The sequence below is a fragment of the Strix uralensis genome, chromosome 4, assembly GCF_047716275.1.
Source record: "Strix uralensis isolate ZFMK-TIS-50842 chromosome 4, bStrUra1, whole genome shotgun sequence".
NCBI lineage: Eukaryota > Metazoa > Chordata > Aves > Strigiformes > Strigidae > Strix > Strix uralensis.
This window is the reverse complement of record NC_133975.1, coordinates 91,270,763-91,298,419: the sequence shown is the minus strand read 5'-3', so window position 1 is coordinate 91,298,419 and position 27,657 is coordinate 91,270,763. Positions and strand designations below refer to the sequence as shown.

At 42.1% G+C, this 27,657-nt stretch overlaps 1 protein-coding gene across 1 annotated transcript in view; it reads left to right on the top strand.

Moving 5' to 3' along the window:
- The window catches only part of LTK (leukocyte receptor tyrosine kinase), a 102,988-nt gene that overhangs the window by 42,912 nt on the left and 32,419 nt on the right, over positions 1 to 27,657 (top strand). The window contains exons 2-10 of the mRNA XM_074867820.1: positions 392 to 505; positions 5,243 to 5,398; positions 6,065 to 6,287; positions 13,126 to 13,265; positions 15,255 to 15,392; positions 16,299 to 16,451; positions 17,525 to 17,625; positions 19,501 to 19,667; positions 24,974 to 25,068. Of these exons, the coding sequence (XP_074723921.1) occupies positions 392 to 505; positions 5,243 to 5,398; positions 6,065 to 6,287; positions 13,126 to 13,265; positions 15,255 to 15,392; positions 16,299 to 16,451; positions 17,525 to 17,625; positions 19,501 to 19,667; positions 24,974 to 25,068 (1,287 nt within the window). The remainder of the gene's footprint in view (positions 1 to 391; positions 506 to 5,242; positions 5,399 to 6,064; positions 6,288 to 13,125; positions 13,266 to 15,254; positions 15,393 to 16,298; positions 16,452 to 17,524; positions 17,626 to 19,500; positions 19,668 to 24,973; positions 25,069 to 27,657) is intronic.

The following is a 27,657-nucleotide window of genomic DNA, read 5'->3' as shown; positions in this document are numbered from 1 at the left end:
GACATCTTTCCCTAAGACAGGTTGCTCAAAGCCCCGTCCAACCTGAATGCTTTAGAGGTGTAGTTGTTGGCAGGCAGCTGGGTGCTGCAACATGGGCACTACTGGAATATACAGTGTCTCTGTAGACTATATATGCTGGTAAAAATGTCAGTGGATAAAGAATAGTAAAGAACACATTATTAAGTAAAGTATTCTGCTGTAGTTATGTTTCTGGGAAGTGGTAGGTCTATTCTGAAACATCACTGGGACAGTACTGCACCAGTACACTGCAATGAGGTTGAGCGTAATATAACAGGGCTTTGTTAAATATATGTTTCTGCTTAACAATATGGGAGCATAGTTTTGTATAGAAACATCAAAATCTTCCCCTGTTCTTTTTGTTTTGTTATAGTTGTTGTCTCCTGTTCTGGATCACATGAAGAAAACTCTTCTTCACCAAATCCACCTCAGAAGCTCTCCCTGATAAAAAGTAGGATGATTTCATTGCATCAGCCTTCTAAACCAGGTACCATAAGTCCTCTTCCTTACATCCTCCTTATTTCTACTTCAGAATATAGGTGCCAGATAGATGCTGGCAGTCACAAGGACCCTTTACCAGAAAGTTGTGCCACTGGATTTCTGACTGGAAATGGAGGAATGACCCAGAAAGGCCAGTGTAACCTTAAGGGAATCCCTTACTTCCTTATTAAAAAAAAAAAAAAAACAAACCAGGAAAGAAAAAGTATAATCTTCTCCATCAGCACAGTGAAATCCACCAGATTTGGGGTTGGGAGTTCTTGAAATAAAAGCTAATTAGTGGAGCTACTTTCCAGCAACTATAGAACAGACTACCTTCCTTGATACCAAATTAAGTTTTTTTTCAACTGTAATTATAAAAGCCCAGTGAGCTGGACAAAATGCTTGTGAGATAAGTAGGATGAATTTTGTCTTACTGTGGTTCTGGGATAGATGAAGCAAACACTAAATGTCTAAGAGAAACGAGTCAGTTGTTATCAGTGGTGTGGCAACTTGGAAATTGAAGTGGTGCCTCTTCATTTAGTGGAATAATGACAGAATGTTTGAGGATGGAATGGACCTCTTGAGATCATCTAGTCCAACCCCCCTGGCTCAAGTAGTGTCAGCTAGAGCAGGTTGCCCATGACCATGTCCTGATGGCTTTTGAACATCTCCACAGATGGAGACTGCACAGCTTCTCTGGGCAACCTGTTCCAGTGTTTGACCACTCTTACAGTAAAAAGTGTTTTCTTGTGTTCAGATTGAATTTCCTGTTTTGCTTTTTTTAATTTGTGCCCAATGCCTCTTGTTCTGTCAGTGGACACTACTGAGAAGTGTCTGGCTTCCTCTTCATTCCCTCCCATCAGGTGTTTGTAGACATTGATAGAATTTGCCTAAGCCTTCTCAGACTTGAACAGTCCCAGCTCTGTCAGCCTCTCCTCTTACGAAAGATGCTCCAGTCCCTCAGTCATCTTTGTGGACCTATGCTAGACTTGTTCCATTAAGTCTGTATTTTTCTTATATGGGGGAGTCCAGAGCTGGACACAGTACTCCAGTTGTGGTCTCATCAGTGCTGAGTAGAAAGGAAGGATCACCTCCCTTGATCTGTTGGCAACGCTCTTCCTAATGCAGCCCAGAAGGCTGTTGTCCTTCTTTGTCACAAGAATGTGTTGCTGGCTCATGGGCAGCTTGTTGTCCACCAGGACCCTGAAGTCCTTCTCTTTAGAGCTGCTTTTCAGCCAGTCAACCCCCAGCATTTACTGGTGCCAGGGGTTATTCCTCCTGAGGTGCAGGACTTGGCATTTTCTTCTGTTGAACTCCAAGAGATTCCTTTCAGCCCAATTTCCAGCCTGTCCAGGTTGCTCTGAATGACAGCACAGTCATCTGGTGTGTCACCTGCTCCTCCCTGTTTTGAAACCTCTGTGAACTTGCTGAGGGTGCTCTCTGACCCCTTGTCCAGGTCATTAATGAAGATGCTAAACAATAAAGAAAGGCCTGTGCATGTTAGAAAAGTCACATACATTCCTCACAGGAGGTGGCAAGGTGACCTAGTCTTGCCAGAGAGGAGTTCCTTATAGTAACATCTTGCAGATGGTATCCAATTCTTTAAAGTGTGATTCTTCTTTCTGACATGCCCGGAACTGTCCATGAGCTTTCTTCAATCTAAGCTTCTTCAGAGTACTTTTGTAACATCTTAAAATATATCCTTTACTGATTGTAGTAACATAGATATATTTCTCTATTTTACTTTTTCCTTTTCATTTCTGTCACATTTTGCCTTTCTTTCAACCTGCCCTTGAAGTTCTCCAAGTTCAGAGTGCTAAACAAAGCTGGATGCGAAGCATCTGTAAAGTGGTACACAGCAGTGTCAGAGGCTGCAGCTTTCAGCGTTCTCTTTCACTGTGACCACATGAGTGTACCCAGTTCTTTTCCTCTGTGATTTATGCTAAACAGCAGCTTCTTCTTGATGGATCTTTCCATCGCAATGCAATGCACGTGATTGTCGGGGCCATCCCAAGCACAAACACAGGCTGGGCAATGAGTGGATTGAGAGCAGCCCTGCAGAGAAGGACTTGACTAGATGATCTTCAAGGTCTTTTCCAATCTAGATGATTCTGTGACTTGGGAGCAATAGTGGATGAAAAACTGAGTATGAACCAGCAATGTGCACTTGCAGCCCAGAAAGCCAACCATATCCTGGGTTGTATCAAGAGCAGTGTGGCCAGCAGGTCAAGGGAGGGGATTCTCCCCCTCTACTCTGCTCTCATGAGACCCCACCTCGAGTACTGCGTCCAGCTCTGGAGTCTCCAACATAACAAGGAGATGGACCAGCTTGAGTGGGTCCAGAGGAGGCCACAAAGATGATCCAGGGGCTGAAGCACCTTCCTTGTTGAGGACAGGCTGAGAGTTGGGGGTGTTCAGCCTGGAGAAGAGAAGGCTCCGGGGAGACCTTACAGTGGCCTTCCAGTGCTTAAAGGGGCTACAGGAAAGATGGGGGGGGACTCTTGATCAGGGGGTGTAGGGATAGGATGAGGGGTAACAGTTTTAAATGGAAAGAGGGCAGACTTAGACTAGATATAAGGAAGAAATTCTTCCCTGTGAGGGTGGTGAGACACTGGCACAGGTTGCCCAGAGAAGCTGTGGCTGCCCCCTCCCTGGCAGTGTTCAAGGCCAGGTTGGACAGAGCTTTGAGCAACCTGGTCTAGTGGAAGGTGTCTCTGCCCATGGCAGGGATGCTGGAAATGGATGATCTTTAAGGTCCCTTCCAACCCAAACCATTCTATGATGATCTATTGCCAGAAAGCTCAGAGTCCTTTTTTTACTGGATGTCAGCAACTTCCCTGATCTATTTCAGACTCTTCTTCCAGGAATTCAGATCCTCTCAGGCCTCACGTTGTGGCAGATAGGTTTTATACAGCTTGGAGAGTATGGGAATCAGATGCTTTTGAAGGAGAATGTTGTGTTCACTTATCTGAGCTGCAAACTGCTTTGTTATGTGAGGCATGTTTGAAGGATTAAGTTTGCATTTGTACAGTCCTTGCTACTGCAAGCAGGGATAGTGGTAAGATTTAATGAAATTATTTTGTCATAAATATTAGCTTCAAGTAAGCCTCTATTTAAAAAAGAAAAGGAATATTTTCTTTTCTGAGCTCTCAAGTTGCTTTCTTGCGCTGTCATGCTGTTGTGAGAGAAATTGCTTTCTGGGTTTTATGACCAACTAGATTTTTACCTGATAGGAATATTTCTACTACTGATAATAAGTTTGTGGATACCGAGTTAACCTGTCAAACTTTAATAAATTTGAAACAGCACAGCAGGTCTGGATCAGGACTCTGCTTTGTCTCACAGAGCCATGGAGTTTCTGAGCTATTGAGATCCCTAAAGCTGCTTCACTGGATCATCAAACCCTAGCCTGAAGCTGTGCACAGACACCTTTCCCTAGAGCCAGCAGAGCCAGGAGAGTGGCCGGTGTCCTCCATCCTGTGTCTTACTGGAAGCTGGCATTGCATACACACATACACACAACCTGTCCTAAGCCACAGCGATGTGCAACTCTAACATCTGTGTTTCTCTTACCCCTGCACACTGGGTGGTGTTTTATAAAAATGTAATTACAAGACTTTAAAAATTGGGAAAACTTGTCTACTTCGGCTGTTGCATTCAAAAGATGTTTCCATTTCTTCTTTTTCTGAAAGTTTAGTTGAAGTATAGCCAATCTTCTAGAGGCTCTTATGTTTTTATTTCTGCCCCACCTGTGTTGCCTGTGCAACTACCTATCCTTGTTATATCACTGACCTTAATTCTGTTCTTTATACCTGTCTTCTCCCCAGGAATAAGGCAACCAAAGGGATAACATTGTGTCATTCGTGTTTGCAAGGTTTGAATATACTCCAAACATCAGGATCCCAAATACAAATGTTTAGTCTTATTATTTCTCATATGGCCTAGGGGTCCTCCAGTTATTACTGTAATATTATTATTACTACTGAAAATAAATATCGTGCAAGTTAATATCAGTTTACCATATCTATTCAGCCTCACTCTGCGTGGGAGAGCTTTGTGCAGCTAACAGCCCTTCAGGGAGTTTATATTAGATTGATGAGAGAACAGTGAATTACTTCTTGTCTGGTTTATAATATGCTGATTATGAAAAATTCTGGGCAGGATGATCTAGTGTTCTCAGTGCTGCAAATGGACTCTGGAGTTTGTTAAGAAGGTGTTCCTGTCCATCCTGCTGGAGGAAAGCAAAGCTGTTTTAAAAAAATAATAAATAAATATGTAAAGCTTGCATTGCTCAGCTATTCTGCTTAAGACCCTGTCAAAATCTTTCTATTGCTGAAAGAGGGTTGCCCTTAGAGTTTCATTTGTTCCTCTCTGCCAAAATGCTAAAGCCATACAGTTTCACCATTCTTGCTGCACTAGGTATTATCCTCACTCAGGATTTTATATTCGTGTGGGTTAGACCTTCCACTGATGTAAATTCACTATTGATACTGGTGGGAGGATGCTGATTTACACCTGCCAAGAGTTTACAGGGTTGTTTTTCATTCTGGCATGTTCCTTTAACTGCCCTGGGAGAGACTCTGTTGTTATTGCACAAGACAAACTTTCTTTTTCCCCTCAACTCTTCCATTTCTTGGGAGAGATAGTCCCCATACGCTGTACATCTGCTCATTCATGTGTCCACATCACCCCTGTCCCTTGAACTGGGGAAGGTCTCATTGAAACCTTTGGTTTCTCATAACAGAAATCTCTTGTATCATCGGCTCAAGCTGTTCATGGGTGACGTCTACAGACAGTTTTGGAAAACCGGACTGGGTGTTATCTTCAGTTGGTGTCCTGGTGTCTCAGGAGAGGCAGCAGCTTCTTCTGGAAAACAGTTCCTCCCATGGAGATGTTGAAGGTAGGCAGAGTTACAGATCCCCTCGAATGGACATCTGCTTTCTCCCAGCACTGGTAGCAGCTGTGGGTGGTAGCAACAGAGCCAACATGCTGAGGCCTCAGGCACACGTCACTAAAAATACTGCCATATGCTTGTTCTGGTGCACAACTCGTAAGTGCACTGTCAGTGCCCAACAGTCACTAAGAGCCATATAATGTATGTGTGCTGCCTGAGTTGTGTATGTATGTACCTTGTAAACAGCCAGCCCCTTTATATACTCGTTTGGTATCTCCCTGTTTTAGGATAAGCTACTTTTGCTTACAGAGACTGGATTTTTCTTAGGAAACTCAATCCTTTACAAGCCAGGGCTGGCTTCACATGTCTGCTGTCTGACTTGCAAAGTCTTTGGCTTTTGTTTCATTGGACATGTCTTCACTCTGCTTTGTTTGGTTTCTTCTCTTCTCATTCCTTCTATCATTTCTTCACTTATTTCCCTCATTTTTTCTTTATTCTTCTTTCTCTACTTTGTTATTTTTTGGGGTTTTGTGCATAGTCTTCTCCTTTCTTCTTATTTCTTTCATCAAACTCCTTATTCGTTTTCCTCTTATTACTCTCTTATTTCTCTCTTCCATCCACACTGTGTGTCTCTTCTTTTTTTTTTTTTTTTTTTTTTTTTTCTCCTCACAGGGGACATTTTCCTTCTGAACACCAGTAGGCTCCCAGATAGATGTGAGTTCAGCCTGCATAGCCCCATCCTGCCTGGGAGCTTGGACTCTTGCGTGCTGGAACTGGCCATATGTTCACAGGATGCTGTTCCTCTCCTCCAGAGGTTCACAGTTGAAATCAGATATGTGGAGACGAACAGAAATATAATAATTTCTCTGAGAGTTGGCCATGAGGAGGATGCCGGGTAAGACAATCAATTTGCAGCTGTTTAGACTTTGAATTGCAGGGCAGGGTGGAGTCCCCCCATGCCACTGTTTATAAGCATCTTCTCCCTTCTTGAGATCATTGCTGCTGTTACAGCAGAAAATGAAGGTAGAACTGTCAGGACTGAAGCGTGCAGCTTCCTGACAGGATGTCTGTAACAGACCCAGGTTTTGAGTGTCCCCTTTGCAAAAAACACACTTGCTTAGGACTCACTCTTCTTCACTCACATGTGTAAGGGTCAAGACTGGTTGACACTCTCACTGATGCTAGGACTATAGCTGTGAAATGCACTCAGTCCAAAGACTGCCTTGGTGATGTGACTGGTATGTCGAAGTATTCAAGGAGTCCTATCATTGTTACAAGGGTCACGTTTCTCATTTTAGGTAGGGCTAACTTTACCTCTTTTGTATTTTCCTCCTTCTGTCTGCTAAGTTCAGGAGCATCCTCTGTTGCTTCATTTGTAGAGTTAAGGCAGGTGAAAAACAGAGGCTAGAGGTGAGAAGAGGTGAAGACAAAAAAAAAAGTGCAGCAACCCTGGATCTTGTTCTGTATTCTCTTCTCTTTGACCTTCCCAGTGTTTTACTTCTTAATTCTTGTGTGTAGCAGAATGCAGTAAGGAGGAGAAATGAGCAAAGGGAATCAATCATAACAGGAAAAGAAGGAGAAAAGTCCACGTGTCATCTGATTTTGCCATTTTCAATGTGCTTGTTTTTCCTTTGCTGCAATCTGCCTTGTAAGAACCTGGGTCAGACACACAACGGAGCTTTTTATTTCCATCACCTGACTGACTCCCATGGAGAACTTAAGCAATAGATCCCAGTTCTTGTTTTCTTTGAATTCTTTGGCACTCTCCAGGCTGCCATGGAGATCTGTAGCCAAGACTTCTGGTCAGCCAAAGATAGCAGAGTTTGACTAAAAAAAGGTGTTTATTTTCTTTCAGATCCTCCCCTCTCTCTCTCTTGCTTTTAGCTATTGCTCACTTCCTTCCTGGCTACTCCTTCCCCTTCTTCTTGCCAGTTTTACAAGGAACCTGTTGCATTTTTTGGGATCAGTTTCTAATGTCCTTTTTTACCTACAACTGCCCTTACTGCTTTGAATATTTGACAAGGCTCTGCAACTGCAGTCACAGCTCCATTCCCCTGTATAAACTCATAAAATACCTTTTTGATATACCTAGCTGGCCAGACCAGGCTTTGATCACAATCACTGCCATATCTCTGGAACAGATCGTATATGTTGTTTAACAGCTTATTTGAGCTCTGCAAAACAATTCTACATGCAATCAAGATTATCATCTCTCTAAAAGTGATGGCATTTAGTTTTATTAGAATGGAGTTAGCTTGACTGGAACTTGGCATAGACACTGGTATTACTTTTTCTTAGTGAAATGAAGCACTGATAAGCTCAGAGAGTTTAGTATTAAGGTTTTAAAGGTGGAAGGTGACTGAGTCCTGTTTTAAATCAAGATAGAAAGGAGGGATTGAAAAGAGACAAAACAGAGTTAGGAACCATATTAAGTCAAACAACCTTCCTTTTCCCCCTCATTACAGGGAAACTCTTTAAAATCTCTGCACAATTCCAGAAAAATCTGAGCGTGCAGGCAGGACAAAATTTATTTCTAACACAGTGATTGAGCTGCTTCTTACTAGGCAGGCAGTCTGAAACGAACATTCTCTCCATGATTAAGATTTTAGCAACATTGGTTGTTAAGAAGAGAGACCATCCTGAAGCTTTGCAGAGGCTTTCCATAGGCAATGAGAGTTCTACAAGCTTTTCGATGCTAACCAAGCACTGCTGCACAATTTAGAGCAGAACAAGGAGGACAATGAGCAAATGACCTTGAGATAGATGCCTATGTGTAGTACATAGTTTAACCATTGACAATTACTACTAAGGGATTGTCTTGAGATCAGGGTAGAAACTTAGATATAGAAAAAAGTCTAGGTGGCACTTTTTCAGATAATCAGGCACTCCAGAAAATCCTACTCAGTCCCTTTTGTCATCCCTCAATTCCAGGATCAATTCCTTCATCATGAATTCCAGCTGCACTACTAGGATTTATCGTTAAATTGTTAATATTTTCACATATACCTTATTCAAAGAACAAAGAAACAGATGGACCTTCAGACACCATGTCCTCTGAACAAGCAGGTCAAAGTCACAGTATTAATTGTTATATACCACAACCATAGGGCGTGGGTATTCTGAGTTACTACCATTAGAGGGAGAACCACTGAGGGAGTGAGGCATTTGAATTCTGTATATTTACAGAAAATATATAAAATTACATTTCTCATTATCTCAGTAGAGTTCAAACATCAAGACCCTCTAGCTTTGCTTGGAAGCCCAATCCTTCTTCATCTGGCACTTGGTTCAGAAAGCTGTCTTCACTTTCTCAGGGTTACAGTTATGGTGCTTCTTCAGGTCACATCTAATGTCTTTTTTACTATTTTGCTTATCCCACCTTTATCCTCTTTACCACACAGACCCAGGAACAGTCACAGCTGAAAATTCTTCCAAGTCCTGTATGCTTTTGTTTTGAATGGTTTCACATGCTTGTGTTTGTTGTTGACCACAATTATTTCAGTGTTGTCAGCCAAAACTGTTTCTGTAAGGAGCTAGTTTCTTTCAACTCTAAGTGCTCACAGTTCAGTGAAAATGAAAAAGCATCACTTGGGGCAGGGATAATCCTTTCACTTTCTGTGGTCAATAAGCCAAACTGATTTTGTTCTGTTTTCTTTCTGAAGTATAAGGCACTGACCATGATGGTCTGATGGGTCAAAAAGCAAAAAGTTCATGACCATGTGCACACATGGATTTTCAGTTAGCCAACCTCACAAAACAATTATTGCTTAGCTTTTTGTGTCTTCCCCCTTCTTTTGGGGGGTGGGTGGGGGTGGTGCTAGCTTCTGAGACACTTGTAGAAACTTATTATCTTTGACACTTCTGTTGTACGAATGTGGTTGGTTTTATCCACAAAAATTATTTAACTTCTACTATCGTACACGGAAACATTGTCATATAGTTCATCTGAATGTCTAGAAACATGTATGGTACTTGGGTTTCATAAATTAGGTGTCCAACTACATAAGCCTTTGAAAAGGAGTAGTCTGGTAGGCATCCTCAGAAAATGCCTAATATGTACTGACAACAATGAGCAGAGCCATTTTGATTTTAAAATGCAGCTAGAAAAGGAGAGGCTGTCCAGCCGTTATATAAGACCATGATTTTTGAACACTAATCTGGGAGTATGACTTACTGCTCCTCGTTCTTCTGTTAAAATTGCACCCAAAAATACACTGGGTCAAGTAAGAACCCTCTAACTGTTTGGTGAAGGCAAAAGGGGTAGGCACGTGTTCTGCTCTCTCATTCATTTCCTTTTAAGTCCAATGGCTACAACTGGATGTTTGTGAAGACTTGCAGGCAACAACTTCCTATATGTAGAAAAGTAATGTAAAACTTCTAATCTGTATGTTCACTGATTAAGCCTAGAAGCGTTTAGTGTGCATACCTTTGTACAATAACCCATGCAGCGGTCCCCCTAATTCAGAAAAGGTTTCAGCTTTCCTGTTCAGCTTCATTGAATTTTTCACTCTTCATTAAGAAATTGCTGTTCGTAATATTAAAAGTCTGTCTTAAAATTAATGAGTTAACTTTGTTGGATACAGAAAAGCATGGCATAGAAAGGAATGGTAAGGAGGGGGTGGAAACCTTTTGCTCAGCAATGGAGATTGCGAGGCTAATGAAAATCAAAAGTTGAAAATACAAATCAAAAGTTGAAATTATAGGTTTGCAGGGTGAATCTTGATTTCTCTTGCCTCTTAAGCATCAGGTTGCTTGCAACTTCAAACTTTCTATCCATGCAAATTTCTCAAAATTATGTCAGACTCTAGTAGCCCTTCCATACATACAAATCAATTTTAACATCTCTATTTAGAAGAAGAGTAATATTACCTCCTTACTTGAGATCTGGTTTGACGTAAAATCAATAGTAAAGGTATTGCCAAGCTTGGCTTATCTGGAAGCCTGCTGCAATGATCCATCTTCTGCTAGATCAACAATGGGCTTTGTTCCTGATTCCATTAAGAAAATTAAATTGGCTCGGACTAGCCCCTGTTTGGATAGTGGAACCAAGCAAAGAAGGTGTAATTATTTACAACATTAGAAATCTTGCTGCAGTTGGATCTTGGGGGTGAGGCTTTCTTTGAAGGGGAATACCTTAATGATGATGAGACTCCATGCACAGAAGTATTCTAGGTGATGCAAAGCTACTTGTCATTTTTGTGGTCTCTGGATGCTTGCCAGCTTTTGCTCTGGTGTTATAAATGGAGTCAAATTTCAGTACTAGAGATATTTCAGTGCAGAACTAGAATATTTCATGGTACCTTAGGGCTCTGACTCAGAAAAGCTGCCAGTTCACACAAGTAGTGGTTTAAGACAGTGGCCTTGCTCTTCTACCAGATGCCACAGTTCTCCCAGCAGAGATGTCAGACCGGACAATGTGTCTTTCTCAGTTGTGACGTTTCAGAGGTTGGTTTATTGACTTAGATCATCAGTGGTTTTCATTTATTTTGATATACCAGCTCTAAACGGCAAGTTCCAAAGTGTCTGGCTCATAAACCATGTAGGATTAAGGTGCAGCAGCTGAACTAGTCACTGTTTTCATCTGTGAGGCAGTAATCTCTTTAGCTGCTGCTACTAATTGTAACACTGGTTGTGAATCAGAGGCTGTGTGCTACAGGTTCCTGCACGTGAATCAGAGGCTGTGTGGTACAGGTTCCTGCACTCAGGGGTGTGATAACACTGGTGATACTGTGATGTCTCAGCTGCGGCGTGCGTTGTAACTTGGTGGAGGTACTGGAACTATGTCTCAATGCTTGGAAGGTCTAGTATGCTTAATAGGTAAATTCAAAATATTTAAAGACTGTCTGTACCTTCAGTGGCTCATTGAACCAATTTGATTAAGACCCATTGATTTTTGTGGCCAACAGGATGTAATGGAGTGATGAACAAAGCTGTGTCATGTAGCAGAAGTGATTCAGCTCTGGGTCAGTGCTGAATGATCTTGGATGTTGTGCCACAGTGTGGCGGGAGGGGATATATTTATAAGTGTATTTGTAAGGTATATTTACAAGTGCTGGACATTCCTGAAGCTGCACTGTAATGCAAAGTGAAAGTAAAGTAGTTGTTCTCCTTTGGGTAGTAGAGATGGTGCAGTTGTGGTTCAGGGCTGGACATTTCTGAAGCAGAATTAAATTATATTGAATTATTGAATATGATATGATGGGGCAGGAAATGGGAGAAATAGGGTTATCTTGATAAGAGGAGCTCAACTTCAGATGAGTTTAGGATATCTGTGGTATGTGTGTTCAATGGTGAAAGTGGAAAATGGGGGAATGCCATAGAAGGGATAGTAAGAAACTCACCAGAAAAAGGTTGGTTTGTGGAGGGAAGAATGAGTTAGGTAACTAATCAGTGACAAGTAAAAGCAGGGAGAGTGATAAAAAATTAAAGTTGCTTTGGGTTTTTTGCAAGTTGCAAATTAGGTGATCTCTGATTTTAATATTGTGTTCAGTAGAGATGTGTTTGTTGTCTGAGCGTTGCCTTCTAAGGTGTTTTTGGGGCAGGACAAGGGCTAGATGATCACTTCATGGCAGCTGAAGACATTTCTCAAATGAAAAAGTAATACTAGGAGCAGAGCCTGAGCAACATATCTTAACACTGTGGCCTGGCCTCCTTATCATCCCACTGGCACTGACTTAGAGCACTGACACCTCACCCCATGCCAGGCCAAGAGTGCCCCCGGCAACATCAGCAGCATGTAGGGTATGAAAAGAGCTTAGAGCAAGGATTCCTTTGCCAATATCCTTGCTACAACCCCTTTACAAAATAATAGTGTATAGTTTTAACTGTATTTTATTGTCTTGTTAACATGAGGTAGAAGGGCAGTTTTTAAAAATAAAAATAAAACAAAAAGACTTAAGAATCCTCCTGGATTTTTTAATGACACCTGGATACGCTGACTTCCATCAGACTGATTTGAGTGAGGTACTTTGACAATTCCCAGTTAGTATCTCTCTTAAGCTTTCAATGCCTAACAACCATCTTTAAAATTAAAGTGCATGGGACCATCTGTCTTTCTCTGAACTGCCGCAAGTGCTGCACAACTGAGAAACCTATGCTGTCTAGAGGCTATGGCATTTGTTCTGTGGCGAAATGTGAATTGCCAGAGCAATCTGCATTTTCTGGAACACCACTTCTCTTCTTCCCCTTGCTTTGTGGGTGCACTCTAGCTTGTTAAACTGGGAGATTAGATAGAGAACGCACAGAAAAAGGTTCTCACACTTGACACAACCACGAAACATTCAGGGCCAGACATTTACTTCCAGAACATACAATGTCACTCTCAGCTTGAGGACAACCAGAGACTTCTGCAACTGCTTGGTTGATCTGTACTTGCAAGAGCAAGCAGAACACCATATATGTGGAAAGTACATACGAGGCGGGTGTGGGATGTTGGTGTGCAAAATTGGTGATAACAAATCCCATTTTAACTTAAGAATCATTGGGAATGGTTAGATCTTTTAATCGTTAACAATAGGTTCTGCAGCAAAGATAACTAAACACGAGCTTGTTAGGCTGAAAATGATTTGGTTTATATTAACACCTGTTTGTTATGTTGGAGTTTACATTCATCGATCTATTCCCCATGTGGATACTATTACTTCTATTTGGTGCAGTGCAGAATCTTTATGCTAGAGACTCCATGGATTTCAGTGTGTTGTGTGTATGTCTGTTAGCTCTTTGTTGTTTTCTAGGATGAAATGGAAATACCTCATGGCCCAGATTGGCCGAATAGAAAGACCTTTTAAAATCACCTTGGTGTATTCAAACTGTGGAGCACAAGAGGATGGAGTACTGGCGGTGGGCTCCTTGCAACTCAGGAACTGCTTTCATGGTATGTTGCAATACAGTCAGGTTTGGAATAACCAAATGCAGTCAGAAAAGAGAGCAGCACCCTCACCAAAACCGGTGAGTGTGATCAGGGAGTCGGTCAGATGGGATTTAAATGAAAGCTGAGTCTCCTCTAGAGTTTCTAGCAGTACTTACCTGTCAAGGGTCACATTTGCGTGTGTTTTATGTGTGTGAGCGCATGTGTGTGTGCTCCAAAGGCAGGGTTGAAGCTCTGATTATATATTATATTATATGTAGCACTGATTTAAGTGATCCTCTCTGCTTTTCAGCTTTGCTTGATCTTTGTGTGAGAAAACAACAGGGTTTATGCTGCATCCAGCAACAGGAATGGAAAAAAGTACTTGCCTAGATTATTTTAGCATTTAATATTTTTCTTTCTTAGATAATCAAGAACAAAAGACTACCTTGTGTCACCAAAGCCTTTTCCATATTGGGGCTCTATCATCCAAATCTATAAAGAAAAGAAACATTGATCTGCACTCCATAGGGTCTGTTTGCTACTGCCAGGCTGAGAACTTCTGTCTGAAATGAAAATAATTGGAATGTAGTTACTTTCTCCAAAGTACTGAGTGCTGAGCTCAGAAATCATCAGTTTTACCTGGCACGCACAGTCCTGTTGTGAATGTCGTGCAAATGATCCTCAGTAGCTGTGCAGAAACTTGCTAATGTCATCTAGGCTTCTTGGAAGTACAAGAGTCTGTCAGCACAGGCAGCCTGCAGGTTGGAGACATCATCTTCTTCACTTCCTGTTTTTCATGCATTAATATAATGCTGTTGCCTCCGTTTTGCAGACACTGTAGAAATAGCTTGGAATGTAATGTAAAAACTTCGATTGTAAAAAGAGAATACTGAATACTGGTTTCACAGAGTTGTTTCATAATATATTATGAGACTAGTTTTGAGATTTAATTCTATTGCACTCATTAATCTTTTAATTTAACAAATGTTATATTTTTAATGTAATTATTTTCTGACAGTCATGGAGTTTTGAGGGGATGCATACAGCCTGAAGCACTATGCTAAACACTCAGTCCTTAAATAAGATGATACATGTTCACAGCACAACACAGTGCCATGGAGAAATACTATTTCAGACTGTGTACCTGGATTGCTGCAGAGGTGTCCTTTTCTCTTTCTTCTGGAATTGGTTCCCTAACTTTTGCATTTTTTTCCAGAGCAGTAACAATCTCAGTGGAACTTCTGTGCAGAGCTCTGCTAAAGGGGGCAGTAGGTCCAGAAGAGACCTACACAAACCTGCAGGTCCATTACAGATCCATGCACACACATCTATGGGGCAGGCTGGCTGCATTAAGAGTCATGCTTTTGGGAAATATCAGATTTAAAAATTGTGTTCAGTCTGGTCGCTGGGTACCTGTGCAGTCAGTCAAATGCTCCTGCAGTACAGCTGACTAGACTATGAGCGAAGTTGCTGTGCAATGAGCAGACTTGCTGGGGAAGCAGCTGTCTTCACGGGCTGGGTGCCACAGAGCTGGCACAGAAATGTGTCAGCAGCAGGACTGTTAGTTAAGCCTGAGTCTCAATAGGGCATAGCAATGTGTCAGTCAGGACAGGTATCTCTGCCTCCAGCAGCAGAGTGTCATGCAGCATGCCACAGCTGCCTGGCAGGCGCACAGTCGCGTGTGCAGAACTGAGGAGCACACCGCGGTAGGAAACAGCCAGGTCCTTCTCAAAATAAAAAATAAATTAAAAGTGTTTATCTAAAGATAGCACAAACACAGCAGAAGAGAGTGAATAAGAGAGAACGGAGCAGTAAATTTGGTCTCCATGAGAGCTGAGGTGATCTGCAGCAATCTCATGCTGGATAAAAACCTACATGGTAAAAAACAGAGGTGAGTATCACTTATCACCCAAATGACACTTTCTGAGGTCCTACACATGAAGGCTGATACACTTGAAGGTCATACACATTCTGCCAACACATTTCTGGGCTTCTTTCCCCTTTTTCCTTTAGATAAAGAAAACCAAGGTCTTTCTACATATGACAAAGGCTCCACCTTCCCCTGCCTTCATGGAGGCTGTGTCAGCCACCTACAAATATGTGAATTCATCAGTGATTGCCCTGCCAAAGAACAGGAGGGAGTGAGGTGTGGTGAGTATGTGGCATGGCACTTCATGGGAATCTTCATCCCATTAGAAAAAATAATTTAGAATGAAAAATAAGTTAAATTGATTCCATCTCTAGATTAATTCAGTGTTTGCCTTCTGAATTAATTTAGCCTATTTACATTAATTGGATATCAAGATTCTCTTTGAAAATTCACCCTATACAGGCTTAAATGGATTTGGGTTGTTTGGTTTGGTTTTTTTTAAGTATTACAGTAAGGATTTCAATGACTTGCCTTTCATAGTTGCTGTTACTTCAGAGAAAGGCAAAATGTTATTTACAGTTCTGCAGCTGGGTGAGAAATTCCTTCTGGACTCAAGGTCTGAACATCCCTTCAGTGGAAGGTGCTGATTATCTTTCTAGTGCCAGCCATGAAACACGGTCATAAATCTGTCCCTCCAAGATCCCCGTTTAGTGTTCTTCTTGCATATCATGACAGAGAAATCCCCTGACTCAGTATATGTGGTGCTAAGAAGCATTTAGCTTTATTGCAAGTACAGTGGCAGAGGTCTAAAATAATCTGTTGATTGTCCTTCCTTTAAATGGACACAAAAAATTTTGTGATGCCTGCAATTTCATATGCAGCAAGGCCTTTATAAGCATATGGCAGTGATTTACCATTCTTTAGATTGTGGGAGCTGCAGTTTTGCAGTGTCTAGAGCAGGACAGCACTGCAAAGTCTCAAATAACTCCAGATGCAGTGTTGGTTTTCTGATGGTGACTCTGGAAATAAACAAATAAGACATATTTAATATTTTGACGTTGAAAAACTATGTGGCATAGGTTGGGTAGCTTAGACCACCACAGTGAGTTTTGACTTCTGCTGCTGTTTGTGTTGTTCCATAATCAAGCTTCTTCTATTTTCCTGCTTTTTCTTATTCTCCATTGTAGACAGTCTCCCAAAGGGCTCACATTGCTCTTTTGAAGAGGGTCCATGTGGCTGGACACTGAATGAAACCACAGCATCTCCTTGGTCTATTCAAGGCTTTACTGAAACGATTCAAGATGACTCATTTGTAGGGTCTACCTTGCAAGCCACTGGTGGTAGGTTCCTCATAGTTCTCTCTCGCTCTGTGTGTGTGTGTGTGTATGTACATTAGCCTTGAACTTAGGGGTTTTTTAATTGGTTTAGAATCACTGCCAAAGAACCATTTAGCATCAGTATTATCTATAACAACTTTAAAGGTAGCTAAAATGAACTTTTGAACATGATTCAAACCTCTATATGAAACAAGTTCTGCAACAAAGTTAATGTAAAACTATCAGAGACTAGGGTTTTCCTTCACCTTAAGAAAATTATATCATGAATTCTCTTTTCTCTACATGTACTTCTTCTCTCCTTCCTCTTATGAGCTATGCAATTGCAGAGTACTTCAGCAGCAACATGATAGCTGCTGCATCACAAAGTAAAAATTGCCCAACAGAACTAGGCAGCTTGTAGAAACAAATAATTTGGAGACCCTTGCCAGACTCCGCCAGTGGGTTAGGAAGAGCATCACATGTAAGCATATCCCAAGGTCAAGTGATCGTACACGTTCTGTGCCATCCAATACCACAATAAAAAAGTCAGCTAATTCCCAGAACTGACAGCTTGGTAAATAAGAAAGAGAGAGGCCAGACCCCCACATATTCAGGTTGAAATTCAGAAGTGTTAGCACAGATGAGTCTTGCCTCACAGTTCCCTGTCAAAATGGTGTCCATATGAGCGTCCTGTTTGTCTCTTGAGAGCTTGTATAAACTGTCCCTGGGAACAAAGACTACAAATAAGCTCTTCCAGCCCAATGTTTGTCTCAGCCAGTCACTGATGCTAAATGGTATAAGAATTAGGGCCAATCAGGACTTCACTGATTGGTGTGAGCTTCCGTATGGGAAGATACTTGAGTGGTGTCTGAGGTTTGTGCACTCATCTCCCAGGAAAAGGTTTGGGATGTTGAATTCTGTGCTGCTGAAATCTACCAGAGTGCTTATTATATCCTCACTAGTAGATCTGCTCTCAAGCCACACTTGTCATCTTACTTATGCTGTGCTTCAGCACAATGATGTTAAATTATTTCAAGAGACTATAAAAAAAAGCAAAACATCATCTTGTCTTTTCTGATTCACTTTTCTGTTCACAGGACACTTCCTCTACCTGCGAGCAGACAGCAATCAGACAAGCGGTGTGGCCAAGGCTTACAGTACCAGCTTGCCAGCCAGTATCACCACTGAAAACTACCAGGTATATCACTCTGTCTTAGCACTGTTGTGGAGTTAATCATCAGGTTGTAGGCACTGTTTGCACAATTATCCCATTCTCCTGTGTCTCTGCACACTCTACAAAACACTGTAAAGCAGAAGAATTGGATATACCACCTAGCTAGCTGTGTGTTGAAAACTGGAAAGAAGATGTGAGGTGCATCCCCTGAAAGTGAAAGCAGGAGCCCCAAATCAACTCCTCAGCATAGGAAACTCCCCAGCCTAACTGTACCAACTGTTTCTCTGAAGGGTAACCAGAACTGTACGGGGTGGCCCTGGTTTGTAGGAAAGGGAGCTGCCTGGCTGGGCTGTTGAGTCATTCAGTATACGTGCTGCTGAGGCTTTTCTTCATAAATTCTGCAATACTTTCGTAGGAGTTAACAAACTTGACAGTCTCACTGAGAACAGGAGTGTGAAGTTAGCAGGCATTAGATTTTACAGGAATAGATGAAGATGATAAACTTCTGTTCATATTCTTCAGGAATTTCAAAAGGTGAGGGCAACCTGGCATGGATAAAATCACATAACCTGCCTTCAGCCCCCATCTCTACAAAGAATAAAGTGAGCTCCGAGATGCTGGAATTAAAAATATTAAATAATACTCATAACACTTAGGAAAATTAAGCTGCAAGTTTGAGCTGGAGTCAAGCCCTGCTAGGGGAAAACAAAAAGCTTTGATGCCTCCTAATTAGAGTTGGCAAAAGAAATATAGTGCAGGTGCCAAAAATGTAACTGCAGAATTTATATTTATTTATAAATCCAGGTCAAATTTGCTGGGTAGTTCCAATAAAATAAAATGTGCTTGGAGCTAGGTTCACAAAACCAGGAGAAGGAGTAACTGTTGGTTATGGTGTACAGGTCACAGGAGATCTGGGCCCATTCTCTCCTCCCCTGGCAAGGATTTGAACCCACATTTTAGGAGCAAGGAAATTCCTGTGGTTGTTCCTCGCAGCACATGCGTGTGCGTGCTCCCTTTCCTGCTGGTGCTGGTGTCCCTGCAATATAAAGAGCAGCTAACTGCTCAAAGCAGTGGTGGAAATAGCAGTTCTCTCTTGCTCTGTGGTAAAATGGAAGTTGTTGCTCCAAAGAAAGAGGAACGAGTCCTGCTTCAAAATATTCTTTGGCCTGGTGATCAGGTTGCTCACCTGTCATACGGGTGCTACGATCCAGATGGTGCCTATGACTTGGAGCAAGTGTAGGCATTGAGGTTTCTAGCCTCTAGAGACAGCCTAATTCCTTATTTCAAGGGCATTTGGGGCAGGGCATCTCTCCACTTGGAGTGCTTTTGTGACGTACATAGTGCCTGCATATAGACTGAGCCATATCAGTACAACACATTAACAGGGGTGGTTACAATGGGAATCCTTAAAAGATCTAAGCTGTGGTTCAAACCCTTTCACACAAATCTTTAAGCTGGTGAGAACGCTGAAGAGGAATACAGTTAGGATTGTTTTTCTGCAATAACCTGACTCTAGAGGAAGCATTCAATGATAAAACATTTCAGAGTTTAAGCCTGTGTTCCTCTACTTCACTACTTTTTTCTTCCTGAAGGAGGTAACAAGGAAACCAGTTCTCTCTCACCCAGATGGTGCCTGAGGCCATGGATATTGTCTCATCAGTGGCTGGGGAACAGCAGCCCAACAGGAGTGTCAGTCAGGGTGTCCACTGAGAAAATTCTGTGCTAGGAACACTGATGAGTCATACAGAAGCTGGGGGGGGGGCTTAGTGGTGTTCGTGATTAAACAGTTTGACCCAGGATCAAAGGTTTGGTGTGTCAAATCCAAGGAAAGGGAGAAGTGAGAACCTCTCCTTTTTTATCACAGGATACCATTCTTTTTCTCTTCTTTCTCTGTTACAGATCCAATTCGCAGTGCATGTTTTTGGCAGCTACAATGGTACCATCTCCTTGTCTGTCAGGGAAGATGTAATGGGAGTTCCAATCACCTTGCCAATGTGGGAAAGGGCGGGGAGCTGGAGTGATCACTGGTTTCTCATCACCTTACCAATGCCAGTGCTTCAGAACCGGTAAGAACTCCACTGGCAGCATCCAGGGTTATCCCTAGAGATTTAGTAAATTATCACTGCTTTTGTTGTGAAGCATCACTTTCATTCTTGCCTCCTTCCAGGGCCATTTCTACTGAAAAAATTGCAAGAGTACTGCAATTCTGCTTGCTGAGGAAGTATTCTGTCATACATGCATATATCTTCATGCATATACACAGCTCAGCTCAGAGCTCACAAGCCCACGCTGTGTGTCTGCAGCCTCAAACAGTGCTTAGGTATTGGAAATAGCAAGTGTCTGTACCAGAAACATTCTGCCAGTCTGGGAAAGCCAGTATACTCACAGTGGTAAAGTGCTCCTAGTAGGGAAACAGCATTATTAACATAGCTGCACTTTGTACTCCCACAGTAAAAACAGCCATGTGAGTCAAATGAGTGGTAAAACCACAGTTTAGCCAATACAGCTGTTTAGTCTAGGATCTATATCAGTGCAGCCTAGACAACTGGAGGTCATTCATTGCCACATCACTGATGCAACGATCTCAGGAAAAGACTGTTGCCCAAATCAGCCTTGCACTGAAGTTTTCAGTTTAGGTGTGAAAATACAATGTGACATTGGTTTTCAAATGAAGTCAAATACTGAAGATTCAAAGAATTTCAACCCAATGTAATTTTAATCTGGTATTTCTCTTCCCTCACCCAGTGTCGTTCAGTCTCAAGCCATGTAGTTGGTGTTGGCAGCTGGTTATTTTGCACGACACAAACAACTTTTAAATTGCTCCAATCTGGCTTTTTGCATCCTCAAGAAGGCCTGTTTCACATGACACTTAAGACAAAAAAATATCAAGGTCTATACAGTGAATATTATAAATGGAAAAGTATCTACCAAATATTGGCAATAAATAATGTCTCAAAACTTCATGGATTAGAAGGTGTGAGAACATTCCTTTTAACTTCAAATTTTCTCTCTATCTTTGTGTAAAAGGCTGAGGGATGTGGGTCTGATAGCAATTCAGACCCCAGCAGCAGTAAAACTCCGAGAGAGATGGTGTTGTCCCACCCTCTTTCTAGTTTAAATTCATTATTGTCTTTGGTCTCAGCACTATCATGTGTTGACCATACATACCTTTGTCCTGAATTATTACTTTGGGATGGGATAGGTCTGCATGCTGGCAGTGTATTTAGTAATCTTGTCTGAACTAATCTGGAGCCCTGTGGATTAGCATCTGTTTAGTTCTGCTTATGTAAAGTATGACCAGTGAATTTGCCCAGAATAGCTCTTTTCCCCAGGCATTTTCATGTGGACCTAACCACAGCAGAGCCCTAGGGGTTCTTCAGAGGTATTTAAGACCTTCTGCCTCCTCTGATATACGGTCCCTCGTGCTTATCCCCTGAAGCCTCCAATTTTCTACACCAGTCCTCTGTTCTCAAGCGAAACGGATCTTCTGTGGCAGGCGGGAATGGACAGTAAGAGGCTTTTAGGGAGCACTAGCCAGCACTGAATGAAAAGCATTACAGTATTTGAATATCAATGTTTGAAAGAGTTGAGCACTTGGACAAAATGAAAGAAGTAGGTAGGTCATGCACAGATGTATTATGACAGTCTGCTTCAAGTAGTTCTACCTTGTTTCACTTCATGTAACCTTCTTGTATGCCATTTTCAAACAAATTTAAAATTGATGTGGCACAACAGTGACAATCATTGTGGGTAAGGCTGGAACTGTTCAATCTGGCAAGCAAACCTGTGCTACCTGAGCTAGCCAAGTGACTAACAGAAGTAATATGTTGTCATTTGCTGCGCTGATCTATAACAGAAACAGCACACACTTTGCTGGAAGGTGTTGCAGCTGTTTGCCCCAAGTGAGGACAGGCCTCTTGCCTTGTTCCTTCCACGTTCTGCTCCTTCTGCCCTGTCTCACCTGCTTCTGTGAGCAGTCAGTGCCTTTCTTCCTTGTTTTCATATACTTGGTCTCTGTTCCTTCTTCAGGTTCCCATTTGTGAATCCATTTTATCTGTCTCATGCTTCCAGGCATAATTTTCCTCTCTGAACTCCTCCCTGATTGTTTTCATCTCTCTTCTAGCAGGTGCTATGTCTCTGTGTGTTGTTTTATTTTTCATTGTCTGACTCCCTTCCCTGCACTTCCATGCCCTTCTCCTCCTAGTTAATTCTTGTTCACTTTTATTTCAATGTTCCTAGACCTACAATAAAGGTTTATTCCCAGTCTTCCTGTTTGACTGGCTATTTGTTTCTCTCCATAGATCTCAGGCCCAAAGCCCCTGCACACCAAGTCCAAGCTCCCCTGTTGTAAAGTTTCCAGGGAGCTCCCCAACCTCTCCAAGATGCCACCTCGTTTGCTCTGGATTCAGTTTAGGCAGCTTTTTTCTCCTATTTGGTCAGGGTCAACAAAACAAAGAAGGTCTGGGGAAGAAAAGGTCTATTTGTTAATTTGGAAGGGCAGTTCTCACTTCATGTATCTGAAGCAGGACCTGACACCCTTCATAACAGTACTGCCATGGAAAGTACCATTTAGCCCCAGACTTGAAGATATCCAGGGAAGAGGTGACTGCAGGATTAAAAAAATTCAGCCAGGCATGGAAATGTCAGGGATTTTAAATTTTCAAGGACATTTTACTAAAATTTGAATAGATTCTAATTCAAATGGAAAAAAACTCATCCCTGCCATGTGAATCTTCCTCACAGATTTCAGATCTCACTTCCAATACCTGGTAACACAGAGCACTTAAAAACTTGTCAGCATTTTCGAGCATGGTCAAAATGATGAATCCCTGCATTGCCTCATCCTCAACACTGGCAAAATATTTTGACTGCTAGGCAAGCCATACCAAAGTGTTAGGTTAATGGTTGGACTAGATGATCTTCAAGGTCTTTTCCGACCTAGATGATTCTGTGATTCTGTGAAATCACCCAAAATAGAAAAGTTTAGCCTAAATTGGTTTAAAGTTGGTGAAGTTGCAAACAATTGTAAATAGAGGTGCATGGTGAACACTGCTGTACAGTCTTAGTACAGTTTGTTATAAACCTCCATGAATGACTTTTCCATATATTTATGAGTGCTGGCAGCTTTCCTTGGTGATGCAAACTCCAACAATGCTGTACTTAGGGAATTTTTTAGTACAGTGTTTGGGCTGGCATGTCATTTTTCCTGTATCCTGAATCTTCAGGAAACTCCTCTCCTTCTCTTGCAGTGCGAAAGTGTTGTATTTTTCCCAGGTTCCTTGAAGGGATGATAGCCAGTAGCAAAACGGGTGGGAGGGGACAGATCACACAAGGAAAAGGGGTAGACATGAACTGCAACACCAATAGTTGCTGTAGCAGCGCATGAACGGTTTGATGGGCCTAGAAGTAGAGAAGCCTTAGGATAGAAGGAGGAGGCCATGGAGGGGATACATAAGTAGTTTTTAACAACAGCTTCCTCCTGTGAATTTATTTCTTAGGAGAGAAGGAAAACAAACTAGAGTTTGCTGATCAACCTCTCAGTTGAGTGGGCATCTAGCTACTTGGAAAACTGCTTCTGGTGATCAGGTGGCAAATTCACTGTCTTAGTTCACACACACAGGGAAGAAGGCTGCTATCAGAAGAAAATCAGACAGGCAGAAGACCAGACATTAGAGAGCTGGAGAGTGTAATATGCTGGAGTCAGCAAAATGAGTCAATGCGCAGGAACACTGGAAACCCCTCTGGCTAACACAGCACAGAGTTCAAAAGGCAAATTCCTTCCCTTTTTCTGAAGTCGTGAGGAAGGGGAGGCATACAGAGCACAGAGCTTATGAGATGTCTATTCTCATGCACTGGGGGAGGAGGGGTCATTCCTCAGGCTCCCACTTGTACTCAGCTGGAACAGAAATCTACCTTGTAGCGCAGTGCTGTGGACCCTCTTGGGCTCTGACTCTGTGGACCAGACACAGCAGCTTGACCTGACCAAGGGTATACTGCCATGTGGGTGCCTTAAGTAAGGGGTAGGCCGTGGTGCTGTATCTATGGCTGTGGGTCCCAGAAGTGCCCTGGTCCTGGGCTGAGAGTGCTGTGACTTTCTCTTCCCTCAAATGGTTGGGGGAATTACTGTCTTGTGTCAGTAGACTTATGTATGAGGTCTGAAAATACAAAAGTATTGCTAAACCTGCTAATAAAGAGACAGGTTTCTGTAGGAAGGGGATCTAAATTCCCCTGCTAACCCCATAGCTAAGAGTGAGCATTCAAGAGACCCTTGATTTGCATTTGCTCCAGAGCGCTCAGATCCAGCAGGTGTGAATGCTTTCATTTAAGCGCAAGGGGCCACTCTTGAGTTAGGGTAAAAGCAGCTTATCCCTAAAGATTTTGATTCAGCTATGGAACATCCTATTAACTGTGGGTATGGACCAATACCTGGCTGATGGGTGGAATATGCACACATACTTTATTGCCACTAATTTAGGACGTGTGTTCCTATGCTGAATGATTAATTATTAGGTCAGTGCTTGATCTCTCATAAATCATCATTGAGCTTCACCACTGACAGCAGTAGAGGTCCTCTCTGTACGCTTTTTAATAAGCTCTAAATGGACTGGACATTGGACATCTGTTTATTTCTGAGATTTAATGACAATTCAGTCCTATCTATTAGAAGGAGATCCTCCACCCCATTTTCTTTCTTCCTTGTGAATTCAGAATGTGGCAATGCACATGGGACATGACAGACCTCCTAGATAAGTAGACAAACACCTGGTCATGGTGGAAGAAGATGAGATAGCCCAGAAAGCAAACACTTCAGGGAGTTATGGCTGAAATTTAAAATGTCCTGACCTTCAGCTGAAATAAACTCATGTCATCTGATTGAATTACATTGGCTGAGGATCAGGCCCAAGATTCCTGTCTATTTGGGTATTGTTCTGTTCAGTTTTTATTCTGGCTACCTCTTTGGGGATGGAAAGGAGGAGATTACTTTTTTCCCTTCCCTTTTGCACATGTCTAATCCCTGACTGTTTATAGCAATTGAATAAGGAGGATTTTCTGTGTTTTACTGAGGCACAGTAGCTTCTGTTTCTACATGTGTGTGCAGTTAGCAGGAGAAGTAGGGCTCTCATTTTTGTTCCCCACGAAATGTGGCATTATATGAATGTTGTTTGGTCCTTACTAACTGTTGATGTGTGACTGAGATTTCTAGCAAGCCCTTTTGGCTGCTCAGCAGAGCTTGTCTGGAAGAAACATTCTAAATAGTGATGATCATAATTTGATGATAAAGGAACATTGTGGTTTTAGTTGGGTTTTGTTTGTTTGTTTTTTCCCTTGCCCCTTTGTCTGTCTTCTCTAACACTTCTGTCTTATTGCAAAGGTTTCAACTGCACCTCCTGGCAACCTGGGGCTGGAATTCCCAAGCTGACATTGCAATCGACAATATTACATTTGGACTGGACTGCTTCACTGACGGTGAGCCACAAGTGTTGCAGAATCCCTTAAAGAATCTGGGTAGTGTAATCAGCATCCCACAGATCCAGGACACACATGCTCTGTTCTCCCTACAGAGTGCACATGGATCATTTGTGTTAGCTTTTACAGCACAATGCCATTCTACCTCAGACCCACTGAAGATGGCAAGTAGAGGCAATTTTACAGTGTGTCACAGTCTCCTAGTGCTTTTTTTCCCTCTAATCTGGGATATCCTGTATCACACAGTTGAGACCTGTCTGTGTGTCTTGGCAAGAAACACTAGACTTACTCCTTAGCCCCTAAATGGCAGGATTACATCACACTGTTCTTCAGCAGTCCCTGCTGACCTATGCACCCTGGCAATTGATAGCTGAAGGGAATTTGTTGAAACCAAAGGGGAAAGTCACCATATTTTAGTGGAGGGAAGAAAGAAAATGAAGGAATAAAGTGACTCTCTGACACTAAAGTTGAGATTATTGCAACAAGTTTGTTTTACTCCGCAAGGAGGTACATCAGCTGTCACTGCCAGATATATAACAGACATGCTTTCCTTTGCTTTGTTACTGTGAATGTGACTCACAACAATGTATTCCACTGAAAAATGGAGCCAGTGCTACCCTCTGAAGCATGTTAGCAAGAGTTGGATTTTCTTAGCAGACAAGTGGAAAGAGGTTGGATAGTTGAACCACTTGCAAATACTAGAAACTTCCTTCTTTTTGTCCCTGGAGAAAAGACCTATATGTTCTGTTGTAAAGGAACTGAAGAATATGCAGCACTTGAATTGTGACTTCTGTTGCAGACAAAATATGCATCAGTGGTTCTGTGCTGCTCTTCACGTGCCACCACACGCAGTATGTCAGTATTTAGGGTAATAACGTGTCCCTGCAGAGGCTAGCTGTAGCCTAACATAGCATGTGGGAAGTCTTATGTCAAAACAGACGTGTGTTAAAAGTTTATTACCAAAAGTCCCTTTTCCCTCCCACCTTTGTCTGATTCAGTCTCCTGTTCTCTGTCCCTTTCTTCTGTGGGCACTGAAACTACCCTTCTGTAAAATTCTGAGCATGCACATTTTCATTTGAAATTAAGAGGAAGAGATGTTCCTTGATGATAATGTCATTTGTTCACTCCAGCTCCTTAACACCCTTGGCTCCCAAACACTTTGGGACCTCCATGCTAACACTTTGCTTTGAAATCTTTTGAGGAAACTGAAGGGAGTGTTTCTAGATTCTCTTCCGCCAGCTGATGTGCACCCAACTGCTGGAGTTTATTGCTCTCCTGGGAGCCTTCAGTTTACCTGCAGACATTTTGCTGGCTCTAGTGTAGGGATGTATCCTTTGGCAAATAGGTGGGGCATAAATGCCACTGCAGCAATTTTATCAGAGCTTGTCCATTAGACTGCCGAAGTTACTCCTCAGTTTCAATTAGTATAAATCGCAGGAGCAGCTGGCACTTACCCCCTCTGAAGGTGTGACCCAGAGATGTGTGACTCATGCAGAAGAAAGGCATCGTGAAGGAAACATGTTTCTTGGAAACCTTGCACTTGCCACTGTTCCTTGAATTCTCTTTGCAAATGGACGTTTTCTCGCCTCTGAAAGCAACACTCTTACATTTGTCTTCTCATGACTTTAATTTAGTTAGGTTGCAGAGAAGCCCAGCAGCTCTGCTGTGTTTTCAGTAATGAAATTATTTCTCCCTTGCAAGGACAGGTTTCAGATGTCAGTGATGGAGCCAATTAAGATCCAAGCAGTGAATTCTTTGCATGAGGGCAGCAGGAAGGATGTATGGCAGGAAGGAAGAATTTGCTGCTTGCTAGGACGTAAATATTATTTTCTCCATCTATTTCAATCCTGTAGTTCAATTGCTCTACAAAACCCAGTGCAGACTCTGAAAGCACTGCTCATCTGTATGCAGGCTGGGAAAGAAGGTGAGATTTTCCATATACCTCAAAATCGAGGGAGAAGATTCAGTAAGATTTAGGAGGAAAACAAGTGGGTAGTGAGGGCAGCTCAAGGAACACCAATAAGGACAAAAAGAAACAGACCATTCTTTGGATGGCAGCTCCTGGACAGTGACAGATGTATTCCTTGTGAAAAAGGTGAGATGAAACCACCTTCTGGTTCATACAATCACCTTGTGTATGATGGTGTCACAGACCAGGTGACATGGGTCTGGTTCATTGTGAGAACTTTTAGGGGACAGGCATAAAGATATTTTATTGTTTTAGTTAACTGGTGCTTTTGTAGAAAGAGATCTGAATTTTGAGTGTCTGAACATGAAAATGTGGGCTGGCATGGCAAATAATGCTGACTGTTGCCCTCCTCAGTACCTATGCAGTCGTTGCTTTTACTATTATCTTTTGGTGCTCTGAGAATTATATTGTTCCAATTAAGATCACAGGTCTATGGTCTATCCAAGTGCACTCTACTGCCTTGGCCTAGGAATTACACTTCATTCTGTGCATCATTTACAATTTCCCAGAAGACTGATTTGTAAATGGCGAGATAGTCCAAAGAGAGCTTTTGTATAGCATATCTCTAGTTCTTGACTTTGGAGTCCTCGACCCAGCAAAGCCTGGTTCTATTGACCTGC